Source organism: Bombina bombina, chromosome 4, assembly GCF_027579735.1.
Source record: "Bombina bombina isolate aBomBom1 chromosome 4, aBomBom1.pri, whole genome shotgun sequence".
In the NCBI taxonomy this organism is placed as follows: Eukaryota; Metazoa; Chordata; class Amphibia; order Anura; family Bombinatoridae; genus Bombina; species Bombina bombina.
Genome location: NC_069502.1, coordinates 688,918,094 through 688,938,311, shown reverse-complemented (window position 1 = coordinate 688,938,311; position 20,218 = coordinate 688,918,094). Strand labels below are relative to the sequence as shown.

At 39.0% G+C, this 20,218-nt stretch overlaps 1 protein-coding gene across 1 annotated transcript in view; it reads left to right on the top strand.

Moving 5' to 3' along the window:
• Nucleotides 1-20,218, top strand: part of SLC22A16 (solute carrier family 22 member 16) — a 288,147-nt gene that overhangs the window by 206,332 nt on the left and 61,597 nt on the right. Inside the window, exons 4-5 of the mRNA XM_053710857.1 lie at nucleotides 2,148-2,685; nucleotides 4,632-4,759. Coding sequence (XP_053566832.1) covers nucleotides 2,148-2,685; nucleotides 4,632-4,759 — 666 coding nt within the window. The remainder of the gene's footprint in view (nucleotides 1-2,147; nucleotides 2,686-4,631; nucleotides 4,760-20,218) is intronic.

Genomic DNA, 20,218 nt, shown 5'->3' with positions numbered 1-20,218 from the left:
CAGAACTTCTACTTTTTAAACTTCTATACACATATGTCATCCATGATAGACTCGCTGGCCATGTTCAGCTCATGGACATATGTGTATGTTAACCACCCCCTTACTGTGGACACCCCACTACAAGACTCCTCAACCTAAAGTAAGCCCTACCCTAAGACCCTCCCTAAACCCACATCCAAGCCTAGGAACCCCTAAATCCCCCAAAAATAAAATAAACTTACTAAACTAAAAACACTTTAAAAAATATTGTTACAAAATAGTTACTTAAAAAATTAACCATTACAAAACCGATAACACAGGAAGAGTGACCCTAAAATAAAAACAAAACACTTAATTACCATCCTGAGTTCTTTTGTCCAGTGTCTTGGTCCAACATAGTTTATATTAGCAATCCAGTGCTGCAGCTCTTAATTCTTGCCCTCACCTAGGTTGGACTCTTCTTCACTATTCTACATCTTATAGAGCCGTTCTTTTTGAAAAACAACCAATAGGATAAACGGTCATTCCTGTTGGTTGATTTGGAAATTAAAATCAGCCAGTAGGATGCAAACAAATGTTATTTGCTGATTTGAATTTTCAGATCAACCAATAGGATCAATGGCCATTCCTTTTTTTTATTATCCTGTTAACTGCTATAGAGTAATTAGTATTACAATTAGTATTCCATAGATCAGCACAGTATTTCCTCTACAACTTCCATTAATTAAAACAAATTTCAGGAGTCTTTTCAAAAGTTATGTATCGGAACTGATGTGAATCTAAAACCTGCTCATTTTGTTAAAAACAATTGTAGTTTTATGTGTTTTACATTGGAATGTAAAGTATTCATAACTACATTCAGCTTTAGGACTGTTGATCTAATGCAGTTAGGTTTGCGTGCGAGCAACAAGTCACACGCTACCTTTTTACTTTCAACTTGTAATACGCAAGCTAACCTTCCAGCATTGAAAGTTTACTTATAGCACAGTTAGCCTGCAAGCAAAAGTAAAAAAGTTAGTGCGACACTTGTAATCTAGCCCATATCGCTTAATGGTCAATAATGTAAAAATTACATGTTCTAACAAATTAGTTAATGTTAATTACTTTCTGTGGCACTGAATTTGATGAAAGTAGTTAGTTTACCAAATGAGGATGTCTCACTAAGCTTCATAGCGAGAGATCCCATATTTAATTACCTGTGTCCTATTAATATCAGGATAGGTTGGTATTTACAGTAATGGGCTTTGTAGCATCTTTGTATTTGTGGCAATAACAAGTAAAACCCAATAACATTAAAAGTTGAACCTTTCAGGAACTGAGAATTCATTGGTGTAAATTACATAATGGGCCAAATTACGAGTAGAGAGCAAAATGGTGCTTTCGCAAGCACGATATTTGCGCTCCTCGTAATACCAGCGTACGCAAATGAGAAACTGGTATTACTAGTTGAGAGCAAAGCAAATGCGACTTTGCACTGCCTCGATGCCTTGCGCTCATGAGAGCGCGCTTCTATAGGCTCTAAAAGTAACCTTGTTCTGATCCTGTCAGACACAGCAAAGAACCTAGTGCAGCACGGTGGGTAAGACATGCAGTGCTGTGCATCAAATTAAAAATGTATATGAATATATAAATATATATTTATGTGTTTATATGTGTATATACACTTATTAACACATAAATATACATTTATATTTATAGAGAAAACACAGTCCCCATAGACCGCAATGTAAAGGCACTTTTGGGGGCAATTGGGGGACATTTTTTTAAATTAACCAGAGTTCTGACCTCTGGTTAATTTTTGCAGTGCAAATTGCTACCGCATGCTTGCTGTAGCATTAATCAGCCACTTGTAATGGCTGGTTATTTAACGTGCGCCGGTAAACGGGTGAGTTTGATGATTCACGGGAGCACATTAAATTAGCGCTCCACTTGTAGCTCTAAATGTGTAATTGAAAACAGTATGTTGATGATATAATTCTTGTTTTGTATCCTTCCTTCTTGTATTTTTTCCTGCTAAATAATGCACCATCTAGTTTTGGGAAGTCATGATTAAAATGTGACCTTATTTTGTGCATAATAAACCGTGTGTTCTACTTTTTCTCTCAGTTGTATTTATTTATGGAAATAACCTGAATTTATATAATAATTAGGTTGTTTTTTTTTCTTAGGTGTCCAGCGGTTACCTAGTGGTTGTATTTGTTTATGTGACAGAATTTGTTGGAATCAAAGCTCGCACGTGGGCCTCTATGCACATCCATGCTTTCTTCGCAGTTGGAGTTACAGTTGTTGCTCTAGTTGGTTATCTGGTGCGCACATGGTGGATTTACCAGATTATTCTCTCTTTAGCAACCCTTCCATTCATCTTGTGTTGCTGGATGCTCCCGGAAACGCCTTTCTGGCTTCACTCACAGGGAAAATATTCAGAGGTGGAAAAAGTCATCGCTACAATGGAAAAGTGGAACAAAGTGAAAACTCCATGTAAACTTTCAGAAATATGTCCAGTTAAAAAAAATAATGTAGATGAACAAAATGATGTACCTACCACAAAAAAACACAATATCTTGGACCTCTTTTATACCTGCAGTTTTGCAAGAAGGACCATTTCCGTTTGGCTAATCTGGTTTACTGGTAGTTTAGGATATTATGTCTTTGCTTTAAACTCTGTCAACTTGGGAGGGAATGAATATTTAAACCTTTTTCTTGCAGGTAAGTATTATAATATATTTAGCATTGTATGAGACAATACATTAATAATATAAAGGGACATGAACCCCACATTTTTTTCATTCATGATTCAGATAGAGCATGTGATTTTAAACAACCTTTTAATTTATTTCTATTATCTAATTTGTTTTGTTCTCTTGGTATCATTTATTAAAAAGAATACATAGGTAGGCTCAGGAGCTGCAGACATCCCAACCTGCAAAAACTCATTTCAGGGAGGTGGCTTCTCCTGCTACTGCGCCGCGAACCCCCCCCCCCCCTCCCAGTTATATATTGGACACCTTGAAACCCTAAATAAAATAGAGACTTATCATTAAAGTAGCTTCCCACTAGATGCACATTAAAGTAGCTTTATTGCACAACCACATACAACAAACCTATTTTCCAGTGATCGTACACTTGTTGAATGCTCAAATATTTTAGAATACGAAGTTTATTTTATGTGCAGTAAATAAGGTAGTATTTGTGTTTTATTTTCTTAAAATAAGTGGGGGCTTTTTGGTTACTGATGCTTTGAGGGTTCTAGAACGTTCCAGCAACTAAAGGCATTCCTTAAAGAAACACTTTTCTGGATTTGGGCCACATTGGATCATAGTACTTGGAGTTTCAGGGAGATTGCATTCCATTTGCTGGCATCAGGGAGTCGCTATTACAATCAGGGAGACTCCCTGAACTTCAGGGAGACTTGGGATGTCTGGAGCTGCTTATTAGTGATTGCACATATATGCCTCATGCTATTGGCTCACCAAATGCATTTAGCTAGCTTAAAGTAATGCATTGATGCTTCTTCAACAAAAGATACAGAGAGAATAAAGCAAAGTAAATAATAAAAGTTTTATGTCCCTTATTAGAGTTTGTATCTGTAATATATTTAATGAGCATAGATGGATTAGAACAGCAGTGTTGTTGAATAGAAAATGTAACTGAAAGATAGCTTTTTACAGAACACTTACTCTGGTGAGCTCAGGAAATTATGAGGTAAAATATCTTCCTTTTTTACATAGAGATGTTCTGGTGATATTTTCCTATCCTCTTTTTACAGTTATGCTGCATCACTTTCATTTAGCATAGCATAGGAGTATTATGTCCCTTTAACCTGATGATTGCATGATTGTAATTTACCCCTATGTTAATCTGTATATTGTTTATCAAGACATGGAGACAGATATATACATTTGCAACATACATAATGTATGTGTCTGAGCCTCTGACACACAGGTTAACTCAATCCTATAATCTGCTCTCTCGTCTTATTTTTATAGCTATTAATGAATGCTTTAGAACACATTAATACATTAGGAAGCCTTCAAAACCCTATTTCATATTTTATACAGAAAGTCTTAATGAAAAGCTTGTGCGTTGATTTTGCCACAAAATGTATTAATTTCTCTGAAGTGCTTATGGCCTATCAAAAGTAGTATAATAATATAATCGTATAGGATCGGGCGGATTGCAGACCGCTGCCTCAGAGCAGGCGGACCAGTTAATGAGCAGCAGTCTTAAGACTGCTGCTTCATAACTGCTGTTTCCGGCGAGCCTGAAGACTTGCGCGGAAACAGGGGCATTAGGGGCCATTCGGCCTTTGATAAATCGGCCACTTAGGCTCTCTTGCTGAGGCTATTGGCAGTTTAAAGGTTGATTGGTTAAAGAGATTATTGTCGTGGGAAGATGTGAATTTGTTATTCAGTTGTAGAAGGTCATGTGGTGGGGGTTTGCTGTTGGTTCAAAGGTTTTTTTAAATTTAAAACAAAGTATTACATGAACCTTTCTTATTGATTCAGTTTAAAATGTTGTATTTAAAGTGTTAAAATCTTGGAGAAGTTGGAGCATACAAAGGATACAAGAAATTATTAGGAATAAAAAATACCAAAACCAAAAGCTTCCACGGTAACAAGTACAATGTGTGTATGTCTTAATACATTTTGCAGGTGCTGTGGAGATACCATCCTACATTGTTGCCTGTATCGGCATGGATAAACTTGGAAGAAGAAATACACTGGCTCCATTCCTTATACTCAGTGCAATCATCTGTGGCACGATCATGCTAATTCCACAGGTTTACTCTCTCTCTTTTTTTCTCTTTTGCAATACATTTGTGTTTTGTTTTTGTTGTTTTTAAATCACTGTGTTATTGTACTTTAAAATCTAAATAGAAGTGATATATTAGTGTCAGGAGGGGAGATAAGAAGCTCTCTCAGACAATTATACATATGAGAGGTTCTGGAACCCAAAACACAACAGTTTTGCTCATTGGATTTGGGGAGTTTATGAGGACTGCTATCACTTACCCATACAACCTTGTGCATTTGTTAGTTAAAGCTGGTCAAAATACTGCCATAAACCCTCCAGTCAGCCAAGTTGTAAGACTATCAGTTAGTTTAACAATGTGTGGAACACAGATATTAACACTGTAACAATGTAAAAATACGTAATGTGACAAGTGCGGATGACCACCTACTACCAAGTAGACAAAGTTTAAGTACTCGCCTTGCTTAAGCCTGATTCGAGCTTAAAGGGACATGAAACCCAATTTTGTTCATTAATGATTCAGATACAGAATACAATTTTAAACAACTTTCTAATTTACTTCTATTATCTAATTTGTTTTATTCTCTTGGTATCATTTGTTGAAGGAGCAGCAATGCACTACTGGTTTCTAACTGAACACATGGGTGAGCTAATGAAAATCGGTATTTATATACAGCGACCAATCAGCAGCTATAACCTAGGTTCTTTGCTGCTCATGAACTTGCCTAGATAAACCTTTCAGCAAAGGATAACAAGAGAAGGAAGCAAATTAAATAATAGAAGTAATTTAGAAAGTTGTTTAAAATTGTATTCTCTATCTGAATCATGAAAGTAAAATTTTGGGTTTCATGTCCCTTTAACAAGCATACACCAGGAGTATATGTGTCAGTGCTGGAGGTAGGCAGGATGGAAAGAGTAAGTTACAATAGTGAGGTAACTATTTTGCAGAGGAGGTTTTAATACAATTATAACTAAACAACAAGTGGAGGTAACATGTTCGAAGAAAGCTAGATATGAGACAAGATAAGTATACTGACGAGACTTTGGTTGATACAGTTATGGTACTCACAACCGTGGCTAGTGAATAAGAGATCAAAGTTTAATCCGCTGTTTTGCTGGAGGCTGTGAGACTGCAGATGCTATTAGAAGCGGACGGTGTCTGATGACGTGACGCCCACGAATGATGCGAGTCTGGTCTGTTAATGGAAAATAATCTCTGGACTTGAATTGAACTAAAGCAGAGTTCAATAACGATGCGAGGTAGAATCTTTAGCTACAAATTAGCTGGGAGCAATATTGGAGAGCAGTTTCTTCAATAATCCAGCAAGGAATAGTTGTTAGATGGTAGCTTTTATGCAGCTGATATGAAATTGACAATTAGAAATAAAGGTGGTATTGTAGAGATAACGAACAAGAGCAGGTATAATGGAGGAATGATGGAATGTGCATGACAGCTGCTGACTAATGTTTTAAGACTTTGGTTTGAAATGTATATAATAGCAGAATCTATAACATTTTTTCATTTCATTAACACTGTCCATAAAAAAAATTATGTTGTATGCTCTATAGAAATGGTTCATTAACAATTATAACTGTCACAATCCCAGGAAAAAAATGTTTGCATGAATAGTAGCTAAGCTGGGATTTGAGTTAGTCACGTGACGACATTTGAACAATTTGCCTTTTTCACCAAAACTTTTTTATTAGAGTAGAATTCCTGGCAAGCTACCCTCCTGTTTAACTTCTATGTTTACACAAATGCACACTGGTACCACATTATATTTTGATCAACCTTAATCAACATTTTATCAGTAAACCCTTATCCAGCTACCTTCTGATTTCACCAATCTTAGCAAATTCCAACAGTAATTAATAAACAAATTTGGGCTTGTAAAAATACCTTTTATTGTATTCATGGGGATAAACAGTCCTGATTTTTTTTCTCTTGTTAAGTGTATCCAGTCCACGGAACATCCATTACTTGTGGGATATATTCCCTTCCCAACAGGAAGTTGCAAGAGGATCACCCACAGCAGAGCTGCTATATAGCTCCTCCCCTACATGTGATATCCAGTCATTCTCTTGCAACCCTCAACATAGATGGAGGTCGTGAGAGGACTGTGGTGTTTTATACTTAATTATTTCTTCAATCAAAAGTTTGTTATTTTTAAATGGCACCGGAGTGTGCTGTTTTTTTCTCAGGCAGTATTTGGAAGAAGAATCTGCCTGCGTTTTCTATAATCTTAGCAGAAGTAACTAAGATCCACTGGCTGTTCTCGCACATTCTGAGGAGTGGGGTAACTTCAGAAAGGGAATGGCGTGCGGGGTATCCTGCAACTAAGGTATGTGCAGTAAAATATTTTTCTAAGGAATGGAATTGACTAAGAAAATGCTGCTGATACCGAAGTAATGTAAGTAAAGCCTTAAATGCAGCGAAAGCGACTGGTATCAGGCTTATTAATGTATGTGCAGTAAAATAATTTTCTAGGTAATGGAATTTGACTAAGAAAATGCTGCTAATACTGAAGTAATGTAGTAAAGCCTTAAATGCAGTAGAAGCGACTGGTATCAGGCTTATCATTAGAGATACATACTCTTTAGAAAAGATGTTTTTAAAACGTTTGCTGGCATGTTTAATCGTTTTTTTTAGGTACATTGGTGATAAAATTTATTGGGGCATATTTTTTCCACATGGCTAACTTAATTTCTGCATAGAAACAGTTAACTGAGGCTTCCCACTGATGTAATAATAAGTGGGAGGGGCCTATTTTAGCGCTTTTTGCCCAGTAAAAATTCAGACTCGGTCTTCCTACTTCTTCTTGCATGATCCAGGACGTCTCTAGAGAGCTCAAGGGACTTCATAAGTCATTTTGAGGGAGGTAATCAGTCACAGCTTCTCTGTGACAGTGTGTTTGACTGTGTTTAAAAACGTTTTTTTCTCTATTGATTATCCGGTTTGGGTATTAAGGGGTTAATCATCCATTTGCAAGTGGGTGCAATGCTCTGCTAATTTAATACATTTACTGTGAAATTTTGGTTGGTATAACTGATTTGGTTCATTGTTATTTCAACTTGAGACAGGTTGTGTGCTTCTTAAAGGCGCAGTAGCGTTTTTTATTTTGCTTGTAAACTGATTTTAAAGTGTTTTCCAAGTTTGCTAGTCTCATTGCTAGTCTGTTTAAACATGTCTGACACAGATGAATCTGTTTGTTCATTATGTTTGAAGGCCAGTGTGGAGCCCCATAGAAATATGTGTACTAAATGTATTGATTTCACTTTAAATAATAAAGGTCAGTCTTTATCTATAAAAGAATTATCACCAGACGACGAGGGGGAAGTTATGCCGACTAACTCTCCTCACGTGTCAGTACCTTCGCCTCCCGCTCAGGGGGCGCGTGCTAATATGGCGCCAAGTACATCAGGGACGCCTATAGCAATTACTTTACAGGACATGGCTACAATCATGAATAATACCCTGTCAGAAGTATTATCTAGATTGCCAGAATTGAGAGGCAAGCGCGATAGCTCTGGGATTAGGAGAGATGCAGAGCGCGCTGGTGCTGTAAGAGCCATGTCTGATACTGCGTCACAGTTTGCAGAACATGAGGACGGAGATCTTCATTCTGTGGGTGACGGATCTGATCCGGGGAAACCTGATTCAGAGATCTCTAATTTTAAATTTAAGCTTGAGAACCTCCGTGTATTGCTTGGGGAGGTTTTAGCTGCTTTGAATGACTGTAACACAGTTGCAATTCCAGAGAAATTGTGTAGGCTGGATAGATACTATGCGGTACCGGTGTGTACTGACGTTTTTCCTATACCTAAAAGGCTTACAGAAATTATTAGCAAGGAGTGGGATAGACCCGGTGTGCCATTTTCCCCACCTCCTATATTTAGGAAGATGTTTCCAATAGACGCCACTACACGGGACTTATGGCAGACGGTCCCTAAGGTGGAAGGAGCAGTTTCTACTTTAGCTAAGCGTACCACTATCCCGGTGGATGATAGTTGTGCTTTTTCGGATCCAATGGATAAAAAATTAGAAGGTTACCTTAAGAAAATGTTTGTTCAACAAGGTTTTATCTTGCAGCCCCTTGCATGCATTGCGCCTGTCACTGCTGCTGCTGCATTCTGGTTTGAGTCTCTGGAAGAGGCCATTCACACAGCTCCATTGGATGAAATTATGGACAAGCTTAAATCACTTAAGCTAGCTAATGCATTTGTTTCTGATGCCATTGTACATTTGACTAAACTAATGGCTAAGAACTCCGGATTCGCCATCCAGGCGCGGAGAGCGCTATGGCTTAAATCCTGGTCAGCTGACATGACTTCTAAATCTAAATTACTTAATATTCCTTTCAAGGGGCAGACCTTATTCGGGCCCGGCTTGAAAGAAATTATTGCTGACATTACTGGAGGTAAGGGTCATACCATTCCTCAAGACAGGGCCAAATCAAAGGCCAAACAGTCTAATTTTCGTGCCTTTCAAAATTTAAAGGCAGGAGCAGCATCAACTTCCTCCGCTCCAAAACAGGAAGGAACTGTTGCTCCTTACAGACAGGCCTGGAAAACTAACCAGTCCTGGAACAAGGGCAAGCAGGCCAGAAAACCTACTACTGCCCCCAAGACAGCATGAAGGAACGGCCCCCTATCCGGAAACGGATCTAGTGGGGGGCAGATTTTCTCTCTTCGCCCAGGCGTGGGCAAGAGATGTCCAGGATCCCTGGGCGTTGGAGATCATATCTCAGGGATATCTTCTGGACTTCAAAGCTTCTCCTCCTCGAGGGAGATTCCATCTATCAAGGTTATCAGAAAACCAGATAAAGAAAGAGGCATTCCTACGCTGTGTACAAGACCTCCTAGTAATGGGGGTAATCCACCCGGTTCCGCGGACGGAACGTGGACAGGGATTTTACTCAAATCTGTTTGTGGTTCCCAAGAAAGAGGGAACCTTCAGACCAATCTTGGACCTAAAGATCTTAAACAAATTCCTAAGAGTTCCATCATTCAAAACGGAAACTATTCGAACCATCCTACCCATGATCCAAGAGGGTCAGTACATGACCACGGTGGACTTAAAGGATGCCTACCTTCACATACCGATTCACAAAGATCATTATCGGTACCTGAGATTTGCCTTTCTAGACAGGCATTACCAGTTTGTAGCTCTTCCCTTCAGGTTGGCTACGGCCCCGAGAATCTTTACAAAGGTTCTGGGCTCACTTCTGGCGGTTCTAAGACCGCGAGGCATAGCGGTGGCTCCGTATCTAGACGACATCCTGATACAGGCGTCAAGCTTTCAAATGGCCAAGTCTCATACAGAGATAGTTCTGGCATTTCTGAGGTCGCATGGGTGGAAAGTGAACGTGGAAAAGAGTTCTCTATTACCACTCACAAGAGTCTCCTTCCTAGGGACTCTTATAGATTCTGTAGAGATGAAAATTTACCTGACAGAGTCCAGGTTATCAAAACTTCTAAATGCTTGCCGTGTGCTTCATTCCATTCCACGCCCGTCAGTGGCTCAGTGCATGGAAGTAATCGGCTTAATGGTAGCGGCAATGTACATAGTGCCATTTGCGCGCCTGCATCTCAGACCGCTGCAATTATGCATGCTAAGTCAGTGGAATGGGGATTACTCAGATGTGTCCCCTCTACTAAATCTGGATCAGGAGACCAGAGATTCTCTTCTCTGGTGGCTTTCTCGGGTCCATCTGTCCATGGGCATGACCTTTCGCAGGCCAGATTGGACGATTGTAACAACAGATGCCAGCCTTCTAGGTTGGGGCGCAGTCTGGAACTCCCTGAAGGCTCAGGGATCGTGGACCCAGGAGGAGAAACTCCTCCCAATAAATATTCTGGAGTTAAGAGCAATATTCAATGCTCTTCTAGCTTGGCCTCAGTTAGCAACACTGAGGTTCATCAGATTTCAGTCGGACAACATCACAACTGTGGCTTACATCAACCATCAAGGGGGAACCAGGAGTTCCCTAGCGATGTTAGAAGTCTCAAAGATAATTCGCTGGGCAGAGTCTCACTCTTGCCACCTGTCAGCGATCTACATCCCAGGCGTGGAGAACTGGGAGGCGGACTTTCTAAGTCGCCAGACTTTTCATCCGGCGGAGTGGGAACTTCATCCGGAGGTGTTCGCTCAACTGATTCATCGTTGGGGCAAACCAGAACTGGATCTCATGGTGTCTCGCCAGAACGCCAAGCTTCCTCATTACGGATCCAGGTCCAGGGACCCGGGAGCGGCGCTGATAGATGCTCTAGCAGCCCCTTGGGTTTTCAAGATGGCTTATGTGTTCCATCGTTTCCGCTGCTGCCTCGACTGATTGCCAAGATCAAACAGGAGAGAGCATCGGTGATTCTGATAGCGCCTGCGTGGCCACGCAGGACCTGGTATGCAGACCTAGTGGACATGTCGTCCTGTCCACCATGGTCTCTGCCCCTGAGGCAGGACCTTCTAATACAAGGTCCTTTCAACCATCCAAATCTAATTTCTCTGAGGCTGACTGCATGGAGATTGAACGCTTGATCCTATCAAAGCGTGGCTTCTCAGAGTCAGTTATTGATACCTTAATACAGGCACGGAAGCCTGTTACCAGAAAAATCTACCATAAGATATGGCGTAAATACTTATATTGGTGCGAATCCAAGAGTTACTCATGGAGTAAGGTTAGGATTCCTAGGATATTGTCCTTTCTACAAGAGGGTTTGGAAAAGGGCTTATCTGCTAGTTCGTTAAAGGGACAGATTTCTGCTCTGTCTATTCTTTTGCACAAGCGTCTGGCAGAAGTTCCAGACGTCCAGGCTTTTTGTCAGGCTTTGGCTAGGATTAAAGGGACAGTCTACACCAGAATTTTTATTTTTTTAAAAGATAGATAATCCCTTTATTACCCATTTCCCAGTTTTGCATAACCAACACAGTTATAATAATATACTTTTAACCTCTGTGATTATCTTGTATCTAAGCCTCTGCAAACTGCCCCTTTTATCAGTTCTTTTGACAGACTTGCAGTCTAGCCAATCAGTGCCTGCTACCAGATTACTTCACGTGCACAAGCACAGTGTTATCTATATGAAATATGTGAACTAAAACCCTCTAGTGGTGAAAAACTGTTAAAATGCAATCTGAAAGAGGTGGGCTTCAAGGTCTAAGAAATTAGCACATGAACCTCCTAGGTTAAGCTTTCAACTAAGAATACCAAGAGAACAAAGCAAAATTGGTGATAAAAGTAAATGGGAAAATTGTTTAAAATGACATGCTCTATCTGAATCATGAAAGTTTATTTTGGCCTAGACTGTCCCTTTAAGCCTGTGTTTAAAACTGTTGCTCCCCCGTGGAGCTTAAACTTGGTTCTTAAAGTTCTCCAAGGAGTTCCGTTTGAACCCCTTCATTCCATTGATATTAAGCTTTTATCTTGGAAAGTTCTGTTTTTGATGGCTATTTCCTCGGCTCGAAGAGTCTTTGAGTTATCCGCCTTACATTGTGATTCTCCTTATGATTTTCCATTCAGACAAGGTAGTGCTGCGTACTAAACCTGGGTTTTTACCTAAGGTAGTTTCTAACAGGAATATCAATCAAGAGATTGTTGGTCCATCATTGTGCCCTAATCCTTCTTCAAAGAAGGAACGTTTTTTGCATAATCTGGACGTAGTCCATGCCCTGAAGTTCTATTTACAGGCAACTAAAGATTTTCGTCAAACTTCTTCCCTGTTTGTCGTTTACTCTGGTCAGAGGAGAGGTCAAAAAGCTTCGGCAACCTCTCTCTCTTTTTGGCTTCGTAGCATAATACGTTTAGCCTATGAGACTGCTGGACAGCAGCCCCCTGAAAGGATTACAGCTCATTCTACTAGAGCTGTGGCTTCCACCTGGGCCTTTAAAAATGAGGCCTCTGTTGAACAGATTTGCAAGGCTGCGACTTGGTCTTCGCTTCACACCTTTTCAAAATTTTACAAATTTGACACTTTTGCTTCTTCGGAGGCTGTTTTTGGGAGAAAGGTTCTACAGGCAGTGGTTCCTTCCGTTTAAGTTCCTGCCTTGTCCCTCCCATCATCCGTGTACTTTAGCTTTGGTATTGGTATCCCACAAGTAATGGATGATCCGTGGACTAGATACACTTAACAAGAGAAAACATAATTTATGCTTACCTGATAAATTTATTTCTCTTGTAGTGTATCCAGTCCACGGCCCGCCCTGTCTTTTTAAGGCAGATCTAAATTTTAATTAAAAACTCCAGTCACCACTGCACCCTATGGTTTCTCCTTTCTTGTTTTGTTTTGGTCGAATGACTGGATATGACATGTAGGGGAGGAGCTATATAGCAGCTCTGCTGTGGGTGATCCTCTTGCAACTTCCTGTTGGGAAGGGAATATATCCCACAAGTAATGGATGATCCGTGGACTGGATACACTACAAGAGAAATAAATTTATCAGGTAAGCATAAATTATGTTTTTTTTACATTTCTGTCCCAACACCTAAACTCTTTCTGACTGTAGCTTATGCTGTTGATTACACTGACCCAGAATCCACATGAATAATACCACAGATTCCCTTTTCATTTTTTATTGGATTCACGTATCCAGAATCTACTTAAATTATTTCTATTAGGACCATCCCTATGTATAAATTTGTCATTATTTACATGTTATGTGATATGTACTGTTCTGCAAAGTTAGTGATGCAAAAAACCTGAAGCAAAGATGTTAGCAACTATACCAATAGCATGTTCTATGTTTCCAAGGCCCACAAAGACCTGCTTTTCTACAGTAAACCTGGTTATGTTTTCTCTGAAAATAACTGATACATAAACAAAGATCATTATTTATAGAACTTTCAAAACAGTTGGGTCTTTGTGAACCCAGTGGTCTGTTTGTTATGTAAACATGAATGTGACTTTATCCTGCCTACTACACAAGGATACATTTACATCACAAACTATGAGCAACTATTTTTTTATTTTTTTGGAAACAGTATATTACATAATATTAACTGGTGGCATAAAGTTATATTTTCTATGGCTGGTCATATGGGACTGAATGTGCAAATACTGAGAGTGTTTACTCAGCTTGGAAAGATTTATGTGATTATTACTGTTTTGCAAATGTAACCTTTTATTATTTTAAAACTACTAAAATGGTCTTTGTTACAAAAAATAAAATAAAAATCACTAAATAAAAGTTAAAAATAATAGAGGAAATTAATTAAAATTGAATTATTTATACTGTCACATTGATTTATTTTCTGACCTTATTTTTAAATTAGTTATGCACTTTTTTTGCAGCATTGTTGCACCAATGGTACCAGTTATAGCATTAATAAAAATTTAAACTGTACTTAGGTTAGTCTCTCAGTAGAAAATTTGGAAGTGGCATTTTCAGTCTAACGTTAACTATTAATGACAACAACAAAAAATAATTTTAGGTATATATAATAAATAGTATTTACATAGCAGTGGCTCCAGTCAAAGTGCTATTAAAGGGACAGTAAAATCACAATTAGACATTCATGATTCAGACAGAGCATACAATTTTAAACAACTTTCCAATTCACTACTATTATTTGATTTGCTTCCTTCTCTTGTTATCCTTTGCTGAAAAATGTTTATCTAAGTAAGCTCATGAGCAGCAAAGAACCTAGGTTCTAGCTGCTGATTGGTGTCTGAATATATATATACCGATTGTCATTGGCTCACCCATGTGTTCAGTTAGAAACCAGTAGTGCATTGCTGCTCCTTCAACAAATGATACCAAGAGAATAAGGCAAATTTGATAATAGAAGTAGACTGGAAAGTTGTATAAAATCGTATGTTCTACCAAAATCATGAATTAAAATTTTTGGGTTTCATGTCCCTTTAAATACAGTAGAATTGCATAATTAACAAATGCATAATAAAACACAATATCATAACACTGAATTCAAATATGCAGTCTGCTTTTTTTTCTGATAAATGTCAAAACGCTCCCATTTTCCTGCCCTTTATAATGTGAGATCCATTCACAGATTCATATACGTATACACTGTGAACTCTTGCACATGCTCAGTAGGAGTTGGTGCCTCAGACAGTGTGCATATAAAATGACTGTGATCAATTTGATAATGGAAGTAAATTGAAACGCTTGTTTCAAATTGTGTTTTCTATCTTAATCATAAAAGTTAAATTTTGACTTTAGTATCCCTTTAAAAACCTTTAGCTCACCTCATAATGATACAGTGTCTAGTAGTTAGGTTAGGTCTGTTCTACATAGATCAATCAAGATGGATGTTAACAAAAACCTGAACATCAGATCCAATGAAGAAATCTATGTTCTCTGATGTTTAGGTTTTTGTGACTAATATAAAATAAAACTTTCACAGAATACAAACTAGAACATTTCATAATAAATGTGTCTAAGGTTATATGGGTATATTCATCTCTAATATTTAATAAGATAAGTTGAAATTTATTACAAGAGAAGAGACGTATATTTTGCTAGTTTAAGTAAAAATGATTATTCTATTAAATGTAAAGCCACTTGGTTAAGTTTTAAAGTAAAATTGATAAAAGATTGAGGCCTCTACCACAATCTATGAGCGATGTGCTCCTGAAAACTATTTTTGCTCTCTGAACTAGTTTCTTATGTGATCACAATGCTATATGGTATAATTTGTTAAAAACACATCACTGCAAACATGTTTTCAACATAAAATCTCCTGAAAAGGACTTTTCGTGTGATAACTGCTCATTTTCTAAATAGAAACTGGGAGGTCTCCTGAAACTGGCACATACAATAGCCCATTAACACCTTTTAAGGTTATAGGAATGCCCTATTCATGTAACCCCTTTGTTCACTTGGCAAGGAAAATACTAATTTGCATTTGTGACATTAACCTACTGTCACCATAAGCCATCCTCAACACTCAGGGCTCAATTACGCTTTGCATTTTGTTTTTATAAGTTCAAATTTCTGTGTGATTTTTGCACATCCAGTGTACTACAATTACGATTTACGCTGTGCACCTTAACAATACAATTTTTCCCTGCTTGTTTTTGTTTGAATGGTTCAAATATTTGTTATGTATGATGTTTAAAATACGAATTTTGTTGTGCACATTTCAAATGAAAATGCAATATATGCCCCTTAGTGAGACACCCAGTTTTCAGGGTAAAAAGTGGCTTTAGATCATTTCACCAGGGAAATAGAAGGACTGGTGAGCATTCTTTAATAATCTTGCCAACCCAGAGAGCTTTCAATCATCGAGCCCTTATTATCCATATGAATTCCATATGTATTTTGGCAGAATGGACTTCTATAGTTACTTAAGGACAACAACATCTTCAAATGGCATTTTATTATATTTCATTTTTAATATTTAAAAGTAAGTCTCAATCAGTTGAACTCACGGTCACAAATAATAATTCCAGATTACAATTTCAATAATCTATACACTGTCGTGAACCAATTGGAACTTGCATGGAGCCTCATCCCCTTTAAAAAGCCATTCACAAATGTACAGTCTAGTTTAAGGGTCTCTTAGAAAGATACAATGCAGCAAGGCAAAGGGGCCATAAATCACAGTTTAAAAGATGTGAAAAGCCTGGAAAATGGCTTTTAGCAAACAATCACCTAGATTACAAGTTTTGCCTTACGGCTTTTAACACTGAAAAAATGGCAATTCCAGTGTAATGGCCAGTAACACATATTACGAGTCGTGTCGGTATAGCTATACCACAAGCATTTTAGCCTGTAACGCAAATTTAATTCCACGCTCAAAAAAATTATGTTTCTTCTGTTAAGTGTGATCAGTCCACGGGTCATCATTACTTGTGGGATATTAACTGCTCCCCTACAGGAAGTGCAAGAGGATTCACCCAGCAGAGTTGCTATATAGCTCCTCCCCTCTACGTCACCCCCAGTCATTCTCTTGCACCCAACGACTAGATAGGATGTGTGAGAGGACTATGGTGATATATTTAGTTTTTATATCTTCAATCAAAAGTTTGTTGTTTTATAATAGCACCGGAGTGTGTTATTCCTTCTCTGGTAGAATTTGAAGAAGAATCTACCTGAGTTTTTTTCTATGATTTTAGCCGGAGTAGTTAAGATCATATTGCTGTTTCTCGGCCATCTGAGGAGAGGCAAACTTCAGATCAGGGGACAGCAGGCAGATTAATCTGCAAAGAGGTATGTAGCAGTTTATTATTTTCTGACATGGAATTGATGAGAAAATCCTGCCATACCGTTATAATGTAAACCCAGCCTTGAATGCAGTAGATGTAGCTGATATCAGGCTGTCATGTATGTATATTTTATACTTCTCTGGTTTTTAGACTGTATACATAGACTTAACCTAATTTGCAGGGACTTGCAATAGGTTTTAAATGACAATTAATTATTGAGGTAAAACGTTTTTTTGCTGGCATGTAAAAACGTTTTTTTCTCTGAGGTACTGGGTGAAAAAATGTTTTGGGCACTATTTTTCCACTTGGCAATAGTTTTGATTTAAATTAGAGCAGTTCACTGATCCCTCTCACTGTTATGTGTGTGGGGGAGGGGCTATTTTGGTGCTTTCACTATGCATCAGAAAAAACTCAGTCAGAGATTCATTTTCTTCCTGCATGATCCGGTTCATCTCTACAGAGTTCAGGGATCTCCAAAGCCTTTTTTGAGGGAAGTAATCATTACAGCACAGCTGTGCTGATTGTATTGACTGTGATAAAAAAACGTTTATTTGTGTATTTTTTTCTGCTGCCTGGGTTAGTTATCATTTGCTGAGGGGAACAATCCTTTGCTAAAACTGTATATTCTGACAAAGATTGATGCTATAACTTAATTATTTTAACTGTTATAATATTTTTCTGTGCTTCTTAAAGGCACAGTTCGTTTTCATATTATTTGTAAATTACTTTGTAAAGTATTTCCAAGTTGCTGTTTATTTGCTAGTGTGTTAAACATGTCTGATTCAGAGGAATATCTCTGTGCTATATGTGTTAATGCCAAAGTGGAGCCCAATAGAAATTTATGTACTAAATGTATTGATGCTACTTTAAAAAACAGTCAATCTGTACAAATTGAACATATTTCACCAAACAACGAGGGGAGAGTTATGCCGGCTAACTCGCCTCACGTGTCAGTACCTGCATCTCCCGCTCAGGAGGTGCGTGATATTGTAGCGCCGAGTACATCTGGGCGGCCATTACAAATCACATTACAAGATATGGCTACTGTTATGACTGAAGTTTTGGCTAAACTACCAGAACTAAGAGGTAAACGTGATCACTCTGGGGTGAGAACAGAGTGCGCTGATAATGCAAGGGCCATGTCTGATACTGCGTCACAGTTTGCAGAACGTGAAGACGGAGAGCTTCATTCTGTGGGTGACGGTTCTGATCCAAATAAACTGGACTCAGACATTTCAAATTTTAAATTTAAGCTTGAGAACCTCCGTGTGTTACTAGGGGAGGTATTAGCGGCTCTGAATGATTGTAACACAGTTGCAATCCCAGAAAAAATGTGTAGGTTGGATAAATATTTTGCGGTACCGACGAGTACTGAGGTTTTTCCTATACCTAAGAGACTTACTGACATTGTTACTAAGGAGTGGGATAGACCCGGTGTGCCTTTCTCACCCCCTCCTATATTTAGAAAAATGTTTCCAATAGACGCCGCCACACGGGATTTATGGCAAATGGTCCCTAAGGTGGAGGGAGCAGTTTCTACTTTAGCTAAGCGTACCACTATCCCAGTGGAGGATAGCTGTGCTTTTTCAGATCCAATGGATAAAAAATTAGAGGGTTACCTTAAGAAAATGTTTGTTCAACAAGGATTTATATTGCAACCTCTTGCATGTATTGCGCCTGTCACGGCTGCAGCAGCATTTTGGTTTGAGTCTCTGGAAGAGACACTTCAATCATCCACACTAGATGACATCACACACAAACTTAAATTCCTTAAGTTAGCTAATTCATTTATTTCAGATGCCGTAGTACATTTAACTAAACTTGCGGCTAAAAATTCAGGATTCGCCATTCAGACACGCAGAGCTCTGTGGCTGAAATCCTGGTCAGCTGATGTTACGTCTAAATCTAAATTGCTTAATATTCCTTTCAAAGGGCAGACCTTATTCGGGCCCGGCTTGAAAGAGATTATTGCTGACATTACAGGAGGTAAAGGTCATGCCCTGCCTCAGGACAAGGCCAAAGCCAAGGCTAGACAGTCCAATTTTCGTTCCTTTCGTAATTTCAAAGCAGGAGCAGCATCAACTTCCTCTGCACCAAAACAGGAAGGAGCTGTTGCTCGCTACAGACAAGGCTGGAAACCTAACCAGTCCTGGAACAGGGGAAAACAGGCCAGAAAACCTGCTGCTGCCCCTAAGACAGCATGAATTGAGGGCCCCCGATCCGGGACCGGATCTAGTGGGGGGCAGTCTTTCCCTCTTCGCCCAGGCTTGGGCAAGAGATGTTCAGGATCCCTGGGCGTTAGAGATCATATCTCAGGGATACCTTCTGGACTTCAAATCCTCTCCCCCAAGAGGGAGATTTCATCTGTCAAGGTTGTCAACAAACCTAACAAAGAAGGAAGCGTTTCTACGCTGCGTACAAGATCTTTTATTAATGGGAGTGATCCATCCAGTTCCGCGGTTGGAACAAGGACAAGGGTTTTACTCAAATCTGTTTGTAGTTCCCAAAAAAGAGGGAACCTTCAGGCCAATCTTGGATTTAAAGATCCTAAACAAATTCCTAAGAGTTCCATCGTTCAAGATGGAAACTATTCGAACAATTTTGCCCATGATCCAAGAGGGTCAGTACATGACCACAGTGGATTTAAAGGATGCTTACCTTCACATACCGATTCACAGAAGTCATTACCGGTATCTAAGGTTTGCCTTTTTAGACAGGCATTACCAGTTTGTAGCTCTTCCATTCGGACTGGCTACGGCTCCAAGAATCTTCACAAAGGTTCTGGGCACTCTTCTGGCGGTACTAAGACCGCGAGGAATTTCAGTAGCTCCGTACTTAGACGACATACTGATACAAGCTTCAAGCTTTCAAACTGCCAAATCTCATACAGAGATAGTACTGGCATTTCTAAGGTCGCATGGATGGAAAGTGAACGAAGAGAAAAGTTCTCTCTTTCCACTCACAAGAGTTCCCTTCCTGGGGACTCTGATAGATTCTGTAGAAATGAAAATTTACCTGACAGAGGACAGGTTAACAAAACTTCAAAATGCATGCCGTGTCCTTCATTCCATTCAACACTCTAAATCTGAATCAAGAGACCAGAAATTCTCTTCTATGGTGGCTTTATCGGCCACATCTGTCCAGGGGAATGCCATTCAGCAGGCCAGACTGGTCAATTGTAACAACAGACGCCAGCCCACTAGGTTGGGGCGCTGTCTGAAATTCTCTGAAGGCTCAGGGACTATGGAATCAGGAGGAGAGTTTTCTTCCAATAAACATTCTGGAATTGAGAGCAGTCCTCAATGCTCTTCTGGCTTGGCCCCAG